Raw genomic sequence first — 22,700 nt, forward strand, 5'->3', positions numbered from 1 at the left:
GTTATTAACGTAAACAAAGTTTTTCTGTGACAATGGATCTATTGAATAAAAAGAAGTATTTGCTTTTACTTACACGTATTTAAATATTTACTTAATAGTAATCAATTAAAGTCATTTCTTTAATCCTTTATTCAATTACTATTAAGTAAATACTTAAATACGAGTAAGTAAAAGTAAATACTTCTTTTTATTCAATAGACCCATTGTTCAAAAAAAAGTCAGAATGCAAGAGAAATTCGATATTTCTGAAGAAATAGTAAAAAAGCCAAAAAAGCGACTGAAAATCTGTTACGGAAAAGATACAAAAAAACGTAAGACAAGGAATACGCTGAATTTCAACAATGGATGGCAGAAAATAATACTGAATAACGTTCGGCCCTCGGTAATAATTTAGTCTTTCATTCTGCGTTTAAATTTTTTAAAAGTATATATTAGTTTTTTCAGGATTCGCAAAAAATGGACACCATGTCCGTGGTAATATTTTCCAAATCTATCTTTGTCTTACAACGCACTCAGTCGAATAGAATATTGTCAGCATATTGCCAGTCAGACATTGACAATCAGTGACAATTTTAAATATTTGACATGGCATCGGGAATATTTTGAGTTGTTGATTAAATAATATTGATATATAGTGTATTTGATAAATAATTGATTTAAGACGTGAACTTAATAAAAAGTTATTTATTGTGTATTATTTGTGGAAGATCCAAGCAGAGAATACATCAGGATAATATATATTCTGTGATCCAAGTATTTTGTTGTTAAAGATGTTCAAAATTGTAAGCGTTCCATAGTAACAATATATTATTAAAAAATCACTTTAACACTTTTCCTCTTATCTCCATTGAGTATTAGTTTTTGTTGTACATATAAATTATTACAATCACTGAATACATAGTTAGTGAAAAGATTATCAGTAGTAATTGCACAAGAGCTCTAAAATTCTATATTAATTTTAGAGTTCGAGTGCAATTTGTTGCGATTATTTCATGAATAAAACTGTTCAAAACCAAAATTTTATTGTAATTTATTTATGTAAGTACAAATTAGTACAATTAAACACAAAGTTTTTATAAATATTTGACGATTGAAAGTCATCACTTTTATAATTTTTAAAACATTAATTGTCATTAATGTCACTGAATGTATTTTTTCGTAGCAACGAAGGGCATCTGACGTAATATACTTAACGACGGGCAATTATCAAAAATTATCGATTTAATTCAGATTTCTGTAGCTTTCTATTGGTCAGAATCTCATATGAATGAAATATGTAATCACATTTATTAACTGAATTAATAATTTGCAATTATATAAATAACAGTTATCCAAGACAATTCAAAAGCCATCTCTTTAAGTTAATGATGACATTTTCAAGTAGAATGACATTCTAGTAATGTTTACATATCCAGACCAGTGTGAATTTTACTACACGTAATTTGCCGTGTAAAGACACAAAAAGTAGGGATAGCCGTAAAATATTTGCGAATTATGTACCCATGGCCTTAATAGCGCTTGTAAAAAATACCGAAAGTGCACTTGTATGCTTTTGTTATATTATTATGTAGTTTTTTATGTACAAAATGCGCAAATTTGAGTCTAGCAAGTGTTCGGCTTGCGCCCCTTGGACTTGGCGCCCGGGTTCCACGCACCCCTTGCACCCCCGGGTTAAGACGGCCCTGGTACTAAATTGGTCATCATTTTAGTTTTCCCAAAGTTTATTTCCAACCCTACTTTTTGAGAAACTCGCTGCAGTTCTTGCAGCATTTCATGGGCTTCCTTTAAGTCATCGGTTATTACAACTATGTCATCTGCAAATCGTAGGTGGTTCAGCCTTTCGCCATCGACATTCAAACCTCTGTTGTTCCATTCTAACATCTGGAATGCATGCTGCATTACGGCATTGAATAGCTTTGGTGATATGTTGTCTCCTTGTCTAACTCCCCTTTTTAGTTTTATTTTTTGAGTTTGGGTATGGAGGTTTACTGCTGTTGTGGCATTTGCATATATATGTTAAATAATGTTGGAATATCGGTAGTCGATTCTACAATCTCCCAAAGCTCCTAAGATGGCTACCATCTCGATAGAGTCAAAGGCTTTCTTGTAGTCAGCAAATACTAGTCCGGTTGAATTCCACAGTTTTTTTGCAACCGTTGGCACCGTCTTACGAGGGTTAAAACGATTGAACTTACCTGTATGTATCCTGATATGTCTTTCCAAGTGTGAGTTTTTCTGGAAAACCTTGTTGCATAAAAGGCATTTGATTATCTTCTTCTGATTAATATGGGTTCTTAAATGTGCACCGAACCCAAATTTACCAAAAAATTTGCTACAAAATGGACACTGGGTTTTGTTTGAATTGTTCAGACCGTCATTGTCTTGAAAGACAAAATGTTTAACTCTTTTGTGCTTGTTTAGGCTGGTAGAACTGCGGTATCCCTTATTGCAAATTGAACAAATGTATGGAGTTTCTCCTAAAAAGAAAAAAGATTTGCCAGTGTCAATACGACACTTCAATAGTACCCTATGAAACAAAGCAGAAAAAGCACTTGAAAAATTACTGCATGCTATTTTTCAACTGGAATGTCCGGGTGAAGTCAATAGAAAAGAAGTACCATCTCGCAAGTGTCGAAAATTTTTATTTCGTCATGGGTTTTTATTAACATTTAAGCAAAAAAGCGAATTTTTTCATTAATTTCGATAATGTGAAAAAGCTATTGGTGCATATCACTGAAGGTGGATATCAGCTATTACCTCCGATTTCGTTGAACCTCCATCGATTTGCTGGAAAATTGGTGAGTGGTTAGCAGATATCTCAAGGAACAAAGTTGACATGGTGCCAACTTGCGCTTTTACCCTTGGGTGGGTGCCACCCCTTCTCGAGGGTGAAGATTATTTTATTAAAACTAATCCCATAATTCGATAGAGGGACAAATTCTAATCAAAATTTGCTATATTATTGTTATTAAAATAAATCAAAACTTTTTGAGTTATTAAAGATCAGTACCGAATCGCCTCTCGTGCTGTGCGGATGTATTACCTTAATCATCAAGCAACGTACGCCACGATAAAAATTTCGAACCGGAATTTTTGTTAAAAACCGATACCTACAATTTAAAAACAATTAATGAAATATTTATTTTCATTTACATTGAAATTTAATGAGTTTTTGAACCCAGTGCTAATTTAAGTGAAATAAAAACATGAATGTGTTACCAGCTAGTAATGGACCTGGAGATTCTTATAGCCAGCCAGTTTCGCAAACCAACATACAGGGTGTAGCAGATACAAATATGCAAGTACAACAATTTATTAATTCTCAACCAATAACTCAAGCAGCATTGAATAATAATAATTCTTGTTTATCTCAACAACATTTTGATGCTTCTCAAGCAAATTCCACTCAGCAGGTACCAATTAATCAACAAAATTACATACATCAGGTACCAATGATCCAAAAATCACAACATATACCATCAACCAGTCAGAAATATTATCACAGATTGTCCTCTACAAGTGACGATGAGCAGCTAGAACAACACGCAGCCAACGAGAACGAATGGCAACAAGTAACGAATACAAAAAGAAGGAAGATCAGAAGAAGCAACTCACAAAACTCCGACATAGATATAAGCAATAGATATAGTCAGCTTCCTGTAGAAGAAACTGTAGAAGAGAGTCAAACAGACCAACAAATAGATATCACCGAAGCTAAAACTATAAAACCTCCTCCAATATTTGTGTACGGAGTAACAGATTACCAGAAAATGATACTAAGTTTAAGAGATGCCATTGATGATGTGCACTACAGTACAAAAACACTTGCAGATAATACAATTAAAATAATTAGTGATACTGTTGAGTCTTACAGGCATCTAGTAACGTATATGCGTGAGAAAAAAATTGTACACCACACATACCAACTCAAAGAAGAACGTGCATTCCGAGTAGTGATCAGACACCTTCACCACACTATGGATACAAAAGAAATAGTGAAAGAACTCAACGCAAAAGGCCATCAAGTCAGAAATATCCTCAATGCCAAGGACAAAAGAACTAAGGAGCCTCTTAATCTGTTCTTTGTGGATTTAGAGCCTGCGGTAAATAACAAAGACGTATATAAAATACAAAAAATGCAAAATTTAATCATACAGGTAGAACCTCCAAAACCTAACTATGGACCAGCTCAATGCACGCGATGCCAACAATATGGACACACCAAGGGTTACTGTTATAAACCTTTTGTCTGCGTTAAGTGTGGGGGAGCCCATAGTACATCAACCTGCACAAAAACAAGGAACACTCCAGCAACATGTGCACTTTGTGGAGGTGCCCATACAGCCAACTATAAAGGTTGTAGCTACTATCACAACATAATGAGACGCCCTAATAATCAAAATAATAGGCAAAATGTACAGCCAGTCAGCAGTCAGGGTTGCCCAAATGCCCATCCTAATCTTACCACCAAGCCAACAACAACGCCGGTAAGAAATAATGTGACCTATGCAAATGTAGCATCCAACAATTATACTCAGCAGAATCAATGTGACACCACAACAGATATGCTACATAGATTCTTAGACGAATTCAAAGCCATGTTTCAGCAACTTATTCATCAAAACACCATGGTGATGAATATGCTTACTACGTTAATAAATAAAATTCATTAAGTTCATTAGAATAGCACTGTGGAATGCCAACGGCATTCTACATCACAAACAAGAAGTTGAAATATTTCTAAAACACAATTCCATAGACCTGCTTCTCATCAGCGAAACACACTTCACTGACAGATCCTACTTTTACATTCCACATTACACAACATATCACAGCAATCACCCAGACAACACTGCACATGCTGGTACTGCTATCCTAATAAAAAACACAATAAAGCACCATGAAATGCCAAAATATGCTGAAAATTTTCTACAAGCCACAACTGTCAACGTCTGCATGGACTCATATAATCTAAAAGTTGCCGCCGTCTACTGTCCACCACGACACAACATAAAAAAGGAACATTTCAGTGATTTTTTCGATACACTAGGATCCAAATTTATTGCGGGCGGTGATTACAATAGCAAACACATTTTATGGGGGTCTAGGCTTACAACAACCAAAGGTAGAGAATTGGCATCAGTGATTCAAGAGAAGCATTACGCATACCTGTCAACAGGAACTCCAACTTACTGGCCAACTGATCCTGCTAAAACTCCTGACTTGCTTGACTTTTTTGTGACAAATGGGTTACCAGCTCCTTACTTAGACGTAATACCAAGCTATGATCTTTCTTCTGACCACTCTCCGATAATAGCTTCAATAGGAACAGCAGCGTTACATAGAAAAACTCCCACAAGACTACATAATAAGAAAACCAAATGGGAAGAATATCGTACCAGAATTGAAGAAAAAGTAAAACTCGACATCAGACTAAAGGAACCCAATGAAATCGAAGGGGCGATCACAGCTTTTAATGACCTCCTAATAGAATCAGTACAACAAGCCACTCCTCGTCCCACCATCCAAAAGAAAGACATTTCTGTACCTAAAGAAGTGAAGGAACTCATAGCTCTAAAACGAAAAGCAAGAGCTAGATTACAACGCACGCAAGCCCCTGTTGACAGAACAGTGTACAACCGAGCCAGTAGTCGACTAAAAGCAAAAATTAAAGAATTGCGTGAATGTTCATTTAATGAATATTTGAAGGGTCTTAACCGAAGTGATAACTCCATCTGGAAACCATGCAAATTCAAAAACAAGCCTCAAATGCAGAATTCTCCTGTACGTGACTCCAGCAATCCTGCAGCTATATGGGCAAGAAGCGATAAAGAAAAGGCTTCACTATTTGGTGCATACTTATCCAATGTATTCACACCGAACTGTGATGTAGTTGATGACGAAATAGCTAGACATCTCTCAAATATCCCAAACAACATACCCGCAACCAAACAACTTTCTGTAAAGGAAGTTCAAAATGAACTAAACTTCCTAAATCCAAGAAAATCTCCAGGGATCGATAAAATAACCTCCAAAATGTTAAAAGAACTGCCACGCAGAGGAGTCATACTCATGATGTACATTTTCAATGCTATCCTGAGACTAAACTACTGGCCGACGCAACTCAAAACAGCAGAAATAATTTTAATACTGAAGGCAGGCAAAAACCCAAACGAAGTTTCATCTTATCGGCCAATCAGCTTATTGCCAGTTATGTCAAAACTACTAGAAAGGCTCATACTTCAAAGAATAAATAAGGAAGTACTCCCTGAGGATTGGATTCCATCACACCAATTTGGTTTTCGACAAGGCCACTCAACAGTTCAGCAAATACACAGAATAACACATTCAATAAATTTAGCAATAGAACAAAAACAATACTGCCCCTCAGTATTCTTGGATGTTAGCCAAGCCTTTGACAAGGTTTGGCATGATGGACTTTTATACAAAATATCTAAAATCTTTCCACTATCCTTCTATCGACTGCTCGAATCATATCTTCACGACAGACAGTTTCTTGTAAAAGTGAATGATGAATATTCGCAAAAATTCCCAATCAAGGCCGGAGTTCCGCAAGGCAGTGTCCTGGGTCCCATTCTATATGTATTATTCACATCAGATATTCCTACGTCTCCACACACTGTCATAGGAACCTTTGCGGATGACACCGTCATCTTAGCAATTCACCAAGATCCAGTAGAAGCTTCCAACATCCTACAAAATGACTTAGCAAACCTAGAAAATTGGGTAAAAAAATGGAAAATTAAGATAAATGAGGCTAAATCCGTCCATGTCAACTTTACTACAAGAAAAGATCAGTGTCCATCACTATACATAAATAACAAAATTATTGCTAAAAACAACTCTTCCAAATACCTCGGCATACATCTAGACTCTAAACTTACTTGGAAAGTGCACATAACAAAGAAGAGAAAACAAATAGACATGAAAGTCAAAGAACTCTACTGGTTGATAGGTAGAAAATCTAAACTAAGTTTGGAAAATAAACTGCTGATATACAACACCATAATCAAACCAATATGGATGTATGGTATCGAAGTCTGGGGATGTGCAAGCAAATCTAATATTGCTATCATGCAAAGGAGCCAGTCAAAAATACTACGCATGATCACAGATGCACCTTGGTTCGTGTCGAATTTAACATTACATGAAGATCTGAAGGTTCCATTCATCACAGATGTCATTAAAGATAGGTACAACAAACACCACGAGAAAATGGAAACACACCCCAACGCAGTATTACAGCCGCTAGTACAAGCTCCAATTGCCAGAAGGTTGAAGAGATTATGGCCAGCTGACATGAAGACTATCTAGGACTCCTTCATTGGAGGGAGTCCCTTCACGCCAATGAGGGGCCCAGCTCCTAAGCCAACACTTTAACTTATAGGATGCTAATGTATTCTGATTGTTAAATAAAGCATAAAAAAAAAAAAAAAAAAAAAAAAAAAAAAAAAAAAAAAAAAAAAAAAAAAAAAGTTATTAAAGATCAAAGATTTTAATTTTTCGTGAGAAAAATGTATGTTTTTAACCGATTTTTCATAAATAACTCAAAAACTAGAAGTTTTTACAAAAAAGTTATTATTACCAAAATTGAAGCTAATAAAATATGAAATAAACCTCTTACTAAAAAAACCTTTTAATGGCAACTGAAAGTGAGTTATAGGTAATTGAATGTATATTTTTTTCGGCGAGTACCCAAATCTACGTATTCAAGCTTAAATAACGGGAAAATGATGCATTTTATAACATAAACTTATAAAACATGTATCAAAGTACTTAGAAATATCTATCAAATGAGTCACCGATTGCATTAAAGTTGATAGCATTAAAATTTATCCTCCACTAATTTTTCAAAATTTATCTTTTAAAATTTTTTCCAAAAAATGTTATTGTTTCTGTTTAAATAACTCTATTAATTTTTAGGATATCAAGTTCACCTAAAAACCCTTTGAAACATAATTCCAAGGGCAAATAAACGACGTTGAATTTAATCTTTTGAACTCCTTATAGCACGTTCTTTAGCGGTAAAATATTGCAAAACCTCTAAATTTTAAAGAACCGCTTGGATTGACATGAAATTTGGCATACACATAGCTAACAAGTCAAAGAAAAAAGTGATATTGTGCTGATATGTTCTTTTGCCCCGTGGGTGGTTTTCCCCCCCTTTTGGGGGGTGAAAAATATTCTTCCAAAGTAAGTCCGGAAATGGATAAACTGACTAATTTTAAGTAACTTTTGTTCTATAGAGTTTTTTCACTAAGTCAATACTTTTCGAGTTATTTGCCAGTGAATACGTATTTTCTCAACAAAATAACCAAGCTTTTAGACGGTTTTTTGCAAATAACTCAAATAGTAAGTATCTTCTCGAAAAAAACATTATTAGCAAAAATATAGGCTGTAAAAAATTGGAAAAAAAATGGTGTATATTATATCACGTCTCTATACCTAGCAGAAGCAGAGTTATAGCTAATTAAAAATAGGTTCATATTCGTCAAATTCCAAATGGAATACTTTAACGTGAAATAACCAAAAATGAAGCACATTTCGGGGAAAACTCATTAAAACTTATTTAAAGTGTTTAAAAAAAGCTTCATTTTTGTTTTATAAAAAAAAATTTTAGCATCAAAAGTAAACAAGTTACGCTCTAAATAAAGTTAGTCCCTTTTTTTTTGGTAAAAAAATCGGGAAAATCACTCCCTAATTAGTATCTCAGATGAACTTAATCGTTACGACTTCACAAGTTTTTTGACTCGTGTATGTATTCATTATATGATCTGAAAGTTTCATCGGTTCAAAATCCTTATTTTTGAAACAGCTGTAGTTAAAAGTGGTTGAACGAGTCACTGATCACGAATGTATGCAAATTTAGAAGCACCAAATCTTAATCAATTTTTGTCTAACAGAAAAACAAAAAAATACATTATATTCAGAAGAGCAATGCTGACTTTTTTTGTTATTCGAGATTTTTGCTATCTCTAACAATTTTTAAGTAATTTTTAAAAATTTTACTTTAAAACCAATTTTTTTTTCAAAAATAAGCACTTTGAATAGATGAAACTTACAGATCATATAAACACAACATAAGTAAAATAATTTGTGGAGCGGTAACGATTAATTTCATTTAAGTTGCTAATTAGGGGGTGGTCTTCCCGATTTTTTTTTTGCCAAAACAAAAGGGACCAACTTTATTTTGAGCGTAACTTACTTAAATTTAATGCTAGAAACTTTTTATAAAAACAGAAATAAAGCTTTTTTTAAACACTTTAAAAAAGTTATAATGGATTTTCCCCCAAAAAGTGCTTAATTTTTTGGATATTTCACTGCGAAATATTCTATTTGAAATTTGGTGAATATGAATCTATTTTTCATTGGCTATACCTCTGGTTCTACGAGGTCCAGAGACCTAACGCGTACACCAATTTTTTTTACTTTTTTACAGGCTATATTTTTGTTAAGAACGTTTTTTTCGACAAAATACTTACTTTTCGAGTTATTTGCGAAAACCGTCTAAAAATGTAGTTATTTTGTTGAAAAATGAACATATTCACTCGCAAATAACTCGAAAATTGTTTACTTGGCGAAAAAGCTCTATAGAACAAAAGTTACTTAAAATTAGTCAGTTTATCTATTTCCAGACTTATTTTGGACATATATTTTTTCACCCCCAAGAGGGGGTGAAAGTCACCCCCAGGGCAAAAGCACACATCGGCACAATCTCACTTTTTTTCTTTGACATGTAAGCTATGCGTATGCCAAATTTCATGTCAATCCAAGCGGTTCTTTAAAATGTAGAGCAAAAACCGTGAAAGAATGTACTATTACTTTTTTAAAAATAAAATAAGGGCCGGTTGTTCGAACGCTAATCAACAATGATCATTATCAAATATTTAATTACTGTTGTTTGGGTTGCTGAAAACATAATTGATTACAATTATGAAATTACTAAATCAATTATGTTAATAATTGTTATGTTAATTGATTAACTAATCTCATAATTATAAGCAATTATGTTTTCAGCAACCCAATAAAAGTTGACTTTGACAGTTTTGGTGACAGTACTTAAATATTTGATAGTGATCATTGTTGATTAGCGTTCGAACAACCGGCCCTGAATGATCCTGGTTAAAATTTAAGCTTTTAACGTTTCTATCTGGGTTATTTTTTACCCTACAGAAATAATAAAGAAGGTAAAATATTTGATACAGAAAAAACTAAAATTTGGTTATAAATAATTTTTTACGTATATTGAGTATTTTTGGAGTTACATATTATCAAAAGAAAATGAAAATTACGAAAATGAAAATCATTTTAAAAATTCAGATTTTTTAAATTATACCTTTTTCCAAAAATTTTCAATATAAACCGGTCAAAATTGTTGAAATAATTACTTATGCTAATATAAAGAAACTATTGCAAGGATTACTATAAATTTTAATTTTTGTGGAAATGGCGATGTTTTATTTTTCACTTTTTCCTAAAAAATTCGAAAGTTCTTTTTTTTTTATATTGGCTTTAGGATAAGACCATGCGGCCAGAAATAAAGTAAGTAGTACATACATAAACATAATAACAATAGGTTTGTTCTACTAAACAGTCAAACTAGTCAGAAACCGTCAGCAAACAGTTGGTCAGTGAGAGAACATAATACAGTCAACAGTGCTATCCCCTCTACTCGCGCTGGTCCACTATTCGCTGATGGTTTCAAACCGTTTGAAACTGATGCTAGAACAAACCTAATATAGCTTACCTAAATTATCTAATTAGTAATCTAAGTCTATGTTAAAAGGGTTCTCTTATTTTCATCATACCTTGCTTAATTTTAATGCTATTAACTTCTTCTGAAGCTCAATTGATAGGCAATCCGAAGTGCTTTGACAAGTGTTTGACAGGTCAATGTTATAAAATGCACCGTTTTCCCGTTATTTGAGCTTGAATACTTAAGATTTGAGTACTCGTCGAAAAAAATTTACATTAAATTACCCATGACTCACTTTGACTTAACATTAGTTTAGTTCTTTAAGTGAGGAGTGTGTTCAATTTTTTATTATCTTTAATTTTGGTAATAATAACTTTTTTTAAAGCTTATAGTTTTTGAGTTATACGTGAAAAACAGCTTTAAAGTAAAGCATGCATTTTTTTATGAAAAAATAAAATCTTTGATCCTCAATAACTCAAAAAGCATTGCTTTATATTAATAACTTTATATACAAATTTTGCTTGTAATTTGCACTTAAATCGATTTATGGTATTATTTTTAATAAAATAATTTTCACCCCCGAGTAGGGGTGGCTTCCACCCCCATGGTAAAAGCGCAAGTTTGCATCATGTCACCTTTGTTGCTTGAAGTATCCTCTAACTACTCACCAAATTTCATGAAAATCGATGGAGGTTCAACGAAATCGGGGGTGAAAACCTTCAGTGACTCCACTATATGCATTTTAGATGAAAACATTCAACAGATTAATTTCCTGAAAATACTTGATATTTAAAAGGAAATTTTCTAAATTAAAAATGTTAATAAACAAAAAAGTTATGCAAATTAAACAAGTATTTTTTTTTTAATTGTTTATAATTTGAAAATTTGAGATCTCATGAAGAGAAGGAGACATGAAGAGAATGAGACATGAAGACAATGAGACCAGAAAAGCCTTTCTAAGTATTGACAAAGCACCTGTATAGCAGTTTAAAAATGATACTTTTATCTTAAAGGGGATAAACAAATAGAATTGTGTAACACCTTGGTTGCATTACGAGACAAATAGACCTCTTATTACACTAATGGTTAGCTGCGTCGACTGTATCATTACTCACTGTAGCAAAGATTCACTACGGGACATATATGCCTTGTAACAGAATCAAAATAAGTTTATAAATATCTCTAAACACAGCCATGGTGTTAAAACCTATTCATATTGTTAAAATATATATCCGACTAGACACCCTTAAGCTATTTACAAATTTTCAGCTTGCTATTAATCAACTTTTTTTTCATACGCCGGATCCAGACCTAATATTTTTCAATGTTAAATATTGGCGGCATCAATAGTCACATTTTATTTAAAGATAATAATAATAAAACAGAAAAATGTTGTGTCTTTTAAAAGCAAATGGCTTTATCATTGATGAAACCTCATCTTTTTTGTAAAATTTTGTAAAGGTAAAAGTTAAATATGTGAGAGAAAATCCCATGTAAGACCACTCGCATAACAACCTACCTAGCGACCAATGCCGGGTTAAAGAGCAAGGATTTTCAAGAAAGTATGTAGTTTGTTGAACTTTTTATCTAGTGCTAAAATTTTTTGCTTGAACATGAAAAAAAACGAAGACACAGTAAAAATTCCGATAGCCACAAGATGGTAAGTCTTTTTATTGACTTCCCCAGATAGTCCGTCTTATTTAGAGAAGTAAACTACAAACTAGTTAAATCAAAACATTCACCTGTATGTAACCTTATATGTACTGTATAGCTACTTATATATGAAAAATCTTTTTGGCAGTGGGGGCACTTAAACGGTTTAGCTCCAGTATGAGTTTTCATATGTTCATTTAGCGCATTTTGTGAAGTTAGTGAACGATCACATTTTGTACATTTGAATGGTGCTACTAGTTTTTTTCTACTTCTAAGCACTTTCTTACGGCACACCAAACTTTTGTTTTGTGTTGTTGAACTTACTAAAACAGCAGAAAAATAAGTACACATTTTTGTCAGCAAAGATGCTGAATATCACAGAAAAACGAAATTTTTTGTATTGAAAATTGATACCTTTGTCACTTGTTTTTCCAATTTTATTATTTACTATTAAATCGTTCTTTGTGCTATTTATATTTTTGTTAATTTCTTTACTAGTTCTATGCTCTTTTAAATGAGCAATAAGTAATTGTTTTTCTTTAAAACTATTATTACAAATACCACACTGAAAAAACTCTGCATTTTCTTCATCTATCTTCGATTCCGTTTGTTCTTTTAGTGTGATATGTTGCACATTATCCTCTGTTATTATTGCATCTACTTGGCAAGGTATTTCAATGGATACTTCATTTTTAACACAGGGATGTTTTAAAGCCTTGAGAAATAAGGAATTATTAGCTACACATAGGTCTATAAATTGTTTAATTTCTTGCAGGCGACTGGCACAAGTCTTGCAAATATTTTTTGGTAGTAGATCATCTTCATTTACCTCAATTTTTGTAATTTCTTTAAAAATCTGAATGGCACCTACAGTGCATAGTGGTAACAAATCTTCAGATCGAAGACAAAGTCTGCAAATTGATGAAAAATTGTTTACAGAAACTCTTATTTGGGTTTCCATTTATTTCTTTTTTGTGTTATATTATTTGTTATTTTTCATGTTTATTTTGTGGTTAAGTTAAAAATGTCAAAATTAGGGAATCCAACGATCTGTCAAACTATTCCAATATGTCTGGCGATTGGCATGCAATACATTGAAGGCATATGATAGTATAGTGTTATTTTAGTATTTTAAAGTAATTTTCGTATTTTATGTCCATGTAAGTATTGCTAAATACTTCTGTGACATAGTAACAAATATTGCTTACGTCAATAAACTTTAATAAGTAGTTAAAAAGTTTTAACTAAGTAATTTGGAAGATTGAAGAAAGCTAGGTTAACAAATTTTATGTTTTATAAGTTTAATAAAAAATAATATTGAGCATCCCTAAAATAGATTTTAGGTAAAATCATCGGGGTAATATATATTTTATTATTTTAGGTACTTAGTAATACCACATTGTATCTTAAATTTGAAATTTTAATTTAAATAAAGTATCCAATAAAATCGCTTGTGTGCAGTGTTGCCAGAGAAATTTTTGTAAATGCACCGGAATGACTGGAATAGTGACACAAAGTACTAAACCAACACATTTTGTACAAAAACTTAAAAAAACGTCGTTTAATATTATTTGAAGCAAATTTCTTATGTCACAAAATTTTAGGTTTTTACTTTAGGAGACTTTAGTATCAAAAGTTTGGTTGTTAATTGTATCAAATTGGTACAATTTTAACAACTCTGGCAACGCTGAATTGCCTGCCATACGTCCTGTCATTAAAAATCACGTGGTTTGGATTGCCTAATTTGTTATTAAATGTATTATTGGTTGCATACTAAATAGGGGAAATTTCCCACAGCATGATCCAAAAGCAGAGATTCCCAAACTATTTTCCATTTTTAAGACCCCTAAACATCCCTATACGCTGTGAGCTTCGCTGGTGTCGCTCCTAGCGGTTATTAATTCAACTTTTACCGGTAATTTTTAAATTTATTATTTAATTGTTATCGCTTAATATTTACAACGCAAAAAAGTAATTAAATTGTAATCGATTTTTTTAAGATTTTGCTAATCATTTTGACGTTCTATTGATAAAATATGAATTTCTTACTTCGGATACTTTCACAATTATCGTGTAGATGGCGCTAAGATTAATTTATAATTAGTCATTCCAAATCACGTGATATAATATGGCTGCTGGATGGCGAAACTGTCATCCATAGGCGTATCCAATATTTAAACCACTTCATATTTAATTTGCTATCACAATTTCACAAATTTCGGTACACAATTAACAAAAAAACAAAACCAAACAGGATATTCTTTACAAATTTGTCAATATTCAATGTAAACATTAGATACGCCATGACCATGACCTAATTAGGGATTCCAATGAACTGTCAGTGGTGGTCGGTGGATGGCTAAACTGACATGGCCATAGACATAGTTAAGGGGGGTGGTCATGGCGTATCTAATGTTTACATTGAATATTGACAAATTTGTAAAGAATATCCTGTTTGGTTTTGTTTTTTTGTTAATTGTGTAGCGAAATTTGTGAAATTGTGATAGCAAATTAAATATGAAGTGGTTTAAACATTGGATACGCCTATGGATGACAGTTTCGCCATCCAGCAGCCATATTATATCACGTGATTTGGAACATGCCCCGCTAACTCTAATAAAAAACATGTAATCGTATTTATTTTCCTTCCGTTTAGTCAGAGGCGCTGATGTCGGCATTGTGATTGGTGGAACATGACTTTTGACAAATCTTGGGCTATCTGTGAATCTGTGTTCGTGTTCGTTCGTTCGTTGTCGTTCACTTATTTTATATGGTCGGTTATGTGATGTGTTGGTTTGGTGTTTGTGTTTAGTTTGTCACCATAAAAAGCTGATATTCAGTCGTGTTTTTTGATATTTTTGTTATTTCATAATCGAGTACCTTTTTAAAGGTAAGTTTTTCTGATTGTAGGTACTGTTTATCCAACAGTTTTAAAATACACATTTTATTTCGCGTTTTGTTGTTGGGTCTAATGGCCGATCAGCTGTTGTGTGCAGCCGATAAATTCAACAAGTAAACATATATTTAATCGAAATTAAATACTCATATTTCTATGTAAAATGTCACATTATTGTATAAATAAATAATTAAGAAACAAAAGTTGTTTGTGTTTTACCTTTATTGTCCACTTGAATAAAATAATATTAAATATTGGAAGTACCGTATGGAGGCTATGGTGTACCTAGCGTGGAGGCTAGATAACGCTACCCTTCCTATCCAATCAACAGCAAGAACGTTTAAAATTTCACACCTATCATGTTGAAGCTACAGACCACTTATGTGGAGGCCAGATTTGTAGTATCCTTCCAATTTTCCAGGGTGCTGAAATACGTGACATATTTTTTGAAGGGTAAGATCGCATTCTACCAAATCACACAACACTTTTTTCTATGATTTGGAATGCCTAATTACATATTACGGAACATTAAAAAAACTTAAATTCATTATTTAAGACGTAAGTATATTTAAGGTAAAAATATATACCACAGCTTTGACCAACTAATCTTTTTTAATATTAATTTTTTGAATTTTAATTTTAAATTAATCACTTTGACATTTATGTCAAATTTCCGGTAAACGTTTACAGACTTGCCACTACTGGCGTTCGCGAATTTGTAAATATCCCCTCTACGTACGAGCTCACAGCGTATTGGCTCCGTGCGTCTCCCCTCTACGTACAGTCACGTGATACGCTGTCAGATTTTGTAAGGACGTTTTAACATTGAGTCTTATGGGATTATTTTGTTTAACTTGAATATTTTATTTTGTAGTGATAATAACCGAATACAATTGTTAGAATTCATTAGTTATTAATTTATACTGTAATTTATAGTGCAACAAAATATTTTCTTTTTCGTTAATAAATATTTATTGACATAAACTGCGATAGTGAGGTTATGCATACAAAATCAAACTGATAATCAATATTGGAAAGTGAAGAATTTATAGTGCGTTTTTATTTTCTGTTTATATCAATACATAATATCACTAGCGTGACACGACATTTTTTTAAATGTCTCATTTAAACATACACAAAGCGTCCTTATAAAATTTCAAAAAACCGCCACCATGAGCAGGTCGGTCGATTTTGCTTTGACACTTTGTTAACGCTCGGAGCGAATAGTGGGAGATATGTATTCTTTGCTATAGTCAAGGATTTCCAATTTAGATCGATCCCCTCCTATTTAGATCCTTCAGTTTCGGACAAAACCATATTAATTATTTTCATAATATATTTTTGTACTTTTTTTAATATCAGAATTATATTAATTTATACTGTTTTTTGCAATTTTTGAGCCTCGCCGTTTCCTTGTGCCGGCCTCGGGGGTCGATATAGACAACTTTGGGAAGCACTGCTTTTCAACTAAAAAAATTGTGGAAACTATGGAGACCTACGTGGAAACATAAAAAGGGTCGCGGACGTTTCCCCAACTGTCATCAATACGACTAACTTCACGCGTAACTTTGATACGAGAATTATAAAAAAAAAATATGCATTGAAATCCAGATCCCCTAATTTTTTGAGCGTTATAAAGTGAGTACAAAGACATACATATTTTTTTTTTATAATTACAGCTTCAATTTACCGTACACTTTCCGTAGACTCTGCCGATAAGGCAGAGTCGTGTAGGGGAAAGCTCGCGTGCCCACATAAAAATGGGTCGCCCACGTTTTCTCAACTAGATTAGATATTTATTTATTTATCATAATAGATAATACACAAAACAGAAACATTGCACTCCACACCTGTACAAATTACATAAGAATTGTCAAGGCAAGGAGCGCTGTATAATTATCATAAAGTATTACAAAAAATTTTTACAAAAATTAAAAACATGAGACTAAACAAATAAAGAAATAAGCATTGTCAAATTAAATTAATCAGAAACATTCAATATATAAATAAAAAAAAGAAAAAATAAAATAAAAATAAAAACACTGGAAGTACAACAAACATTGCCAATTGGTTTCTAGGTCTTAGTTTTAATATAATGGACTAATAATCTCTTAAAGATAGTTGCATTATGGCTATTTTTAATGTGATAAGGTATATTATTGAACTGTACAATTCCTTTATGAAACAAGCTTTTCATTGAACTGGACTTGTTGGTTGTTCTAACATAAAAATTTATTGAATTTGCAGCTCTAGTGCTATGCTCATGAACATTTGCTATCGGGACCAACTGACTGTTCAAATACTCAGGCAATAAATGGTTTACCATCTTAAATAAGAATGTCATAGATTGGACATACATAAAATGTTCAACTTTTAACCAATTTAAAGTTTTCAGCATATCTTGAATTCGAGTATATCGATTGCATCTCAATATTACTCGCATAGCCTTATTTTGGAGAATTTGAAGCCTGTCATAATTAGAACATCCTGTATAAATCAATGAACAACAATATAAAAAGTGAGGTAATATTAACGAATTATAAATTGTTAATTTAGTTTGAAAGGTCAAAAATGGTGATACTCTTCGAAAAAAACCTATTTTTTCCCTATCTTTCTGCAAATGTAATCAACATGTTTACTAAAAGTTAGTTCCCTATCCAATATGAATCCCAAATACTTTATTTCCTGAACCATTTCAATTTTTTCATTATTTAATTTAATGTGAACATCCAAACTTAAGAATTTCCCGAAAAGAGTATTATTACCAATAAACATGTATTTGGATATTAACTCATTGACTTTCAATTTGTTTAACTTAAATCTTCCAGTTAATAAATGCAATTCACGATTCATCGTGTCCACTACATCAACAAAATCTTCCCCATAAAAATATATTAATGTGTCATCAGCAAAAAGATGAATTTTACATTTGCTTAATACGTTTCCCAAATCATCATTATATATAATAAAACTAAGTTGATAAAATGTGTGTGCCGATAAAACTTAAAAAGGATTCCCGATACGATAAAGGGACTTATATAGTGCAATAGCCCTTTATCCCCCCTCGAACAAGTAAGTTCCCGTTTTAACTTAAAGGGCGTATTTTTAAAGATATAAGGGCTTTTCCTAGCAAGCTTGGCTAGCCCTAGACCTGGCTCCTCCACCAAATTTTTAAATATTCCCAATTTCGCCCCTTCGCCAAACTTTTAAATATTCCGGTATTAACATCATTATCATTATTATATATAATAAAACTAAGTTGATAAAATGTGTGTGCCGATAAAACTTAAAAAGGATTCCCGATACGATAAAGGGACTTTATCGTAGCCCTTTATCCCCCTCGAACAAGTAAGTTCCCGTTTTAACTTAAAGGGCGTATTTTTAAAGATATAAGGGCTTTTCCAATTCCTCAACTTGAAAATTAAGTGAAGTAGTGGCGCCATCTGTTGTCGAGTAGTTGAACTCCATTCAGAACAACGATTATTTGAGTTGCGTTTCGAATGGCGCTGCGGGCAATTACAGCATGTGTAGCAATGACGCGAAATTTGAAATTCCAATTTCAACAAAGTCTTAAATTACATTTGTTTCTATAATAAAGTTATTAAATTTTGTGTATTTATACAGCATTAAGTAGCTTTTATTTTGGAGTTGAAGCGAGATAAGTTTAGTTATTCAAATTATTAATTATTAATTCTGAAAATATTTAAAAATTTAAGTTTTCAAATTTCGCGCCTTTACTACTTATGCTATAGCTGCAGAACTTATTGTTACGGCGGACGATAATCGATAATGTCGAGTACATTCTAGAATGTGTAAAAGAAAATACTCTCGAACTTTTCCGAATATGCTAGAGCCTAGCTCTCTGAATATATAAGGGCCCGGTATCACCCGCCAGAGTTAGTTCGATTTGAAAAGCGATTGCGAAAGGAACTGAAAGAAGTTATCTGTGAGCATTTATTTTGAAGTATCACGTGTCAGTATTTTTAATAGTGTGTTTAATTAATTCTCGATTTTGAAGCCGAGAAGAAAAAAGTCGTCTGTGAGCCTTTATTGTGAAATATCAAATGTAAGTATTTTTAACCGACTTCAGAAAAAGGAAGTTCTCAGTTTGATTATTAATTATTTATATTAATTATTTTTGAAAAAATAATTATTTTTGAAAAGATAATTAATAGTGTATTTAATTAATTCTAATGGTTGTTTTTCTTTTTCTTTTAATTGTTTGTCTATAAAATGTTTATTTAATTTATATTTTACAGAATACAATGCCTAGACGTAAAAAAGGAGGAGATCTTGCCAGTTCTGCAGCGAAACGGCGGAAACAAAAAGAACATAGAAGAAATGAAACGGAAGAAGAGCGCGAAGCACGTTTACAAAATCAACGAACTAGGATGAGAACTCTGAGAAGCACAAAAAATGAAGAAAGAAAAGAGAACGAAAGTATAGAAGAATCGAGAATTTTAAAAGATAATTTAACAAAGGAAGCATTCCACTACGAACCGACGAAAAAATATTACAATCATAAACATGTTGTGGCCGGAAAAATGGATAACATTTGCCAATTTTGCCACGCGAAAAAATTCAGTAAAGAAACAGCAGGTCTCTGTTGCATGAATGGAAAAATTCGACTACCACCACTGGAAGCACCTCCACAGGAATTTCTACATTACATGACCGGGGAAACACAAGAATCAAAACACTTTCTTCAAAATATAAGATCATATAACTCCTGCTTTCAAATGACTTCTTTCGGTGTTACTTCGACCAACACTAATAGAAATAAATTTGAATATGTATTTTCAATTCAGGGGCAAATTTATCACAAAATAGATCAAAAGATGAAACAACAGCACATTTTGCTAAAATACTTTTACAAATAGGTGAAGACACATATCCTACTAACCAAACGACCGGCCTCATTGAACTCAATAGTGATTTCTGTAACATAGCCACTACTGAAAACGATCTAATCCAGCGGTTCTCAATCTGTGGTACATGTACCACTGGTGGTACATTTCATTATTTGAGGTGGTACACAAAACGCAAAAACAGCCAAAATAAGCACCAATATTATAGTTTATTAGATCACCGAGCTAGATAGGTATTTCAGTTAGGTGGTACCAAAAATAATAAAAAGTATTTGGTGGTACATGACTCAAAAAGATTGAGAACCACTGATCTAATCGACAAAATTTATCCAAATTTTGTTCAGAACTATACCAACGTAGAGTGGTTATTTCAAAGAGCAATTTTGGCTACTAAAAATAATGTTGTTGACGATATCAATTTTAATATTCTAAAGAAAATACCTGGTGAAGAGAGAATATAAAAATCGATGGACACGATGGTATCCAGCGAGGAAAGTGTCAACTTCCCCACAGAATTTCTGAACTCTTTACAAGTACCAGGAATGCCATTACACTGCCTTCGTCTGAAAATTGGATCTCCAATCATACTACTGAGAAATCTCAGCTCTCCAAAACTATGTAATGGAACGAGGATGATCGTAAAACAGCTATCGAATAATATTATTGAAGCTGAACTTATTTCTGGAAAGAACAAAGGACAAACAGTATTTATACCTAGAATACCACTGATCTCTTCTGAATTGCCATTTCAATTTAAAAGATTGCAATTTCCAATTAAATTAGCTTTTAGTTTTACAATTAACAAAGCGCAAGGACAAACTTTAAAATATTGTGACATTAACCTCAAAGAACCCTGCTTCTCTCACGGTCAGCTATATGTAGCTTGCTCAAGGGTAGGAAATCCGAAAAATCTATATATATATATATATATATATATATATATATATATATATATACTCCAGACAATAAAATGAAAAACGTTGTTTATAAGCAAATAGTGTAAAAAATAAGCGAATGTTTTCAATAAATTTTTTTACTATTACGTCATAGTTTATTTTTTTATTGCAACTACCGCGTAATCTCATATCAACTCCCGGGCGAAGCCGGGTATTATAGCTAGTTAATGTATAATATGAAAAGTAGAGGTCCAAGTACACTGCCTTGCGGCACACCAATATCATTTAACTTTGGATTTGACATTTCACTATTTAATTTAGTCCTTTGGTACCTATTTGACAGATAATTTTCCAGCCAATTAAAAACTGTCCCGTTAAAACCATATTTCTTTAATTTCAAAAGAAGTATATGACAATCTATTGTTTCAAATGCTCTTTTGAGATCTATAAAAACTGCGCATATACCGACCCCTGTCGTATCTAAAATACTTTTTGTATTAAATAGTGTGTTGTTACTGTCTTCTGGTTCTAATTAATTAAAAAGACTAAACACGTCTTACTATACACTATATTTTATTCACTGGTATCCAATATCTAAACAATAACATTAATGATTCATAGCGCCTCGCCTTACTACATACTAACTTCTAATAATTATTTGTATATCTATATCCATACTGATTGCTCAGCGTGTTTTTATACCTATCTGAACCATAACAAATATAGTTCAAGTTCACTCGTAATAAACATGTGATACAAACTATAAGCTATTGTTTTTATGTATGTTCAATACCCTAAAGGTTAATAACATCATATTTAAATTATGATTTATACAGAGGGTTCATAATATACCACATCTCCGCCGTTTTTAAAAAAGAAAGTCCTAAGAAGAGAAGAAGAATATCTGACGGTATATTCCTCTTTCCCTTTTACAAAATGTTTATGGTTACCTAATACTACTTTCAACAATTAAATTTCCTAACTATGCTAACTAACTGTAACATGGTATGTTTCAGAGTTTTGTTTTTAATCCTAAAAATTGTTTATTATTATCACTAATTCACTTTCTGTTCCGTCTTGCTTTTTAGTCTTTTCTCCATTCACAAAACAGTGTCCACATAAAAACAGTGACTAAACCTATCGGGATTTTTAATATAGTCTTTTAGTGCCTATATGCATCTCCTATAAGCAGGGGAATAATCTAATCTACCTAACTAAAAATCTCGTATCTAACTAAAAGTCCTAAGCTAAGCTAATATTACTCGAATAAGTAAAAAAATGTATCCTTTACTCTATTAATAATTCCTATTTCAGTCTTCTTTTGATTTATTTATATATGTCTTACTAACTTTAAAATAATGTACCTATAATAAAAATGTAATATCTCTAAACATTTCTAATATTTCTCTAAACTTCTAATAACTCTTTTGTAGCTATAATAAAGATTTAATCTCTGTTGCTGAATGTCTAAAAATTTCACTTTTTGTGTCCCTTTGCTTACTATCTACTAACACTATTGTAAGATATTGTCTATCCTTAATTCAAACACTTCCATTTTCCGCGAAAATTTAACCTGAATTCATTATCTACATTTAAAAATAAGTTATTTATAATTTACATTACTTTAGAGCAAAAAAAATTTACAACTTTAATTCTTAGACATAATTCAA

The 22,700-nt window shown here is 32.2% G+C and overlaps 1 protein-coding gene across 1 annotated transcript in view; it reads right to left on the reverse strand.

The window, feature by feature from the left end:
* LOC114328515 (zinc finger protein 721-like) overlaps positions 1-13,676 on the reverse strand; it is a 70,098-nt gene extending 56,422 nt beyond the window's left edge. The window contains exons 1-3 of the mRNA XM_028277378.2: positions 12,785-13,676; positions 12,460-12,693; positions 2,196-2,477 (exon numbers count right to left, since the gene is read on the reverse strand). Coding sequence (XP_028133179.2) covers positions 2,196-2,477; positions 12,460-12,693; positions 12,785-13,331 — 1,063 coding nt within the window. The 5' untranslated portion in view covers positions 13,332-13,676. The remainder of the gene's footprint in view (positions 1-2,195; positions 2,478-12,459; positions 12,694-12,784) is intronic.
* Positions 13,677-22,700: the final 9,024 nt, after the last annotated feature.

The sequence above is a fragment of the Diabrotica virgifera genome, chromosome 2, assembly GCF_917563875.1.
Source record: "Diabrotica virgifera virgifera chromosome 2, PGI_DIABVI_V3a".
Classification (NCBI taxonomy): Eukaryota; Metazoa; Arthropoda; class Insecta; order Coleoptera; family Chrysomelidae; genus Diabrotica; species Diabrotica virgifera.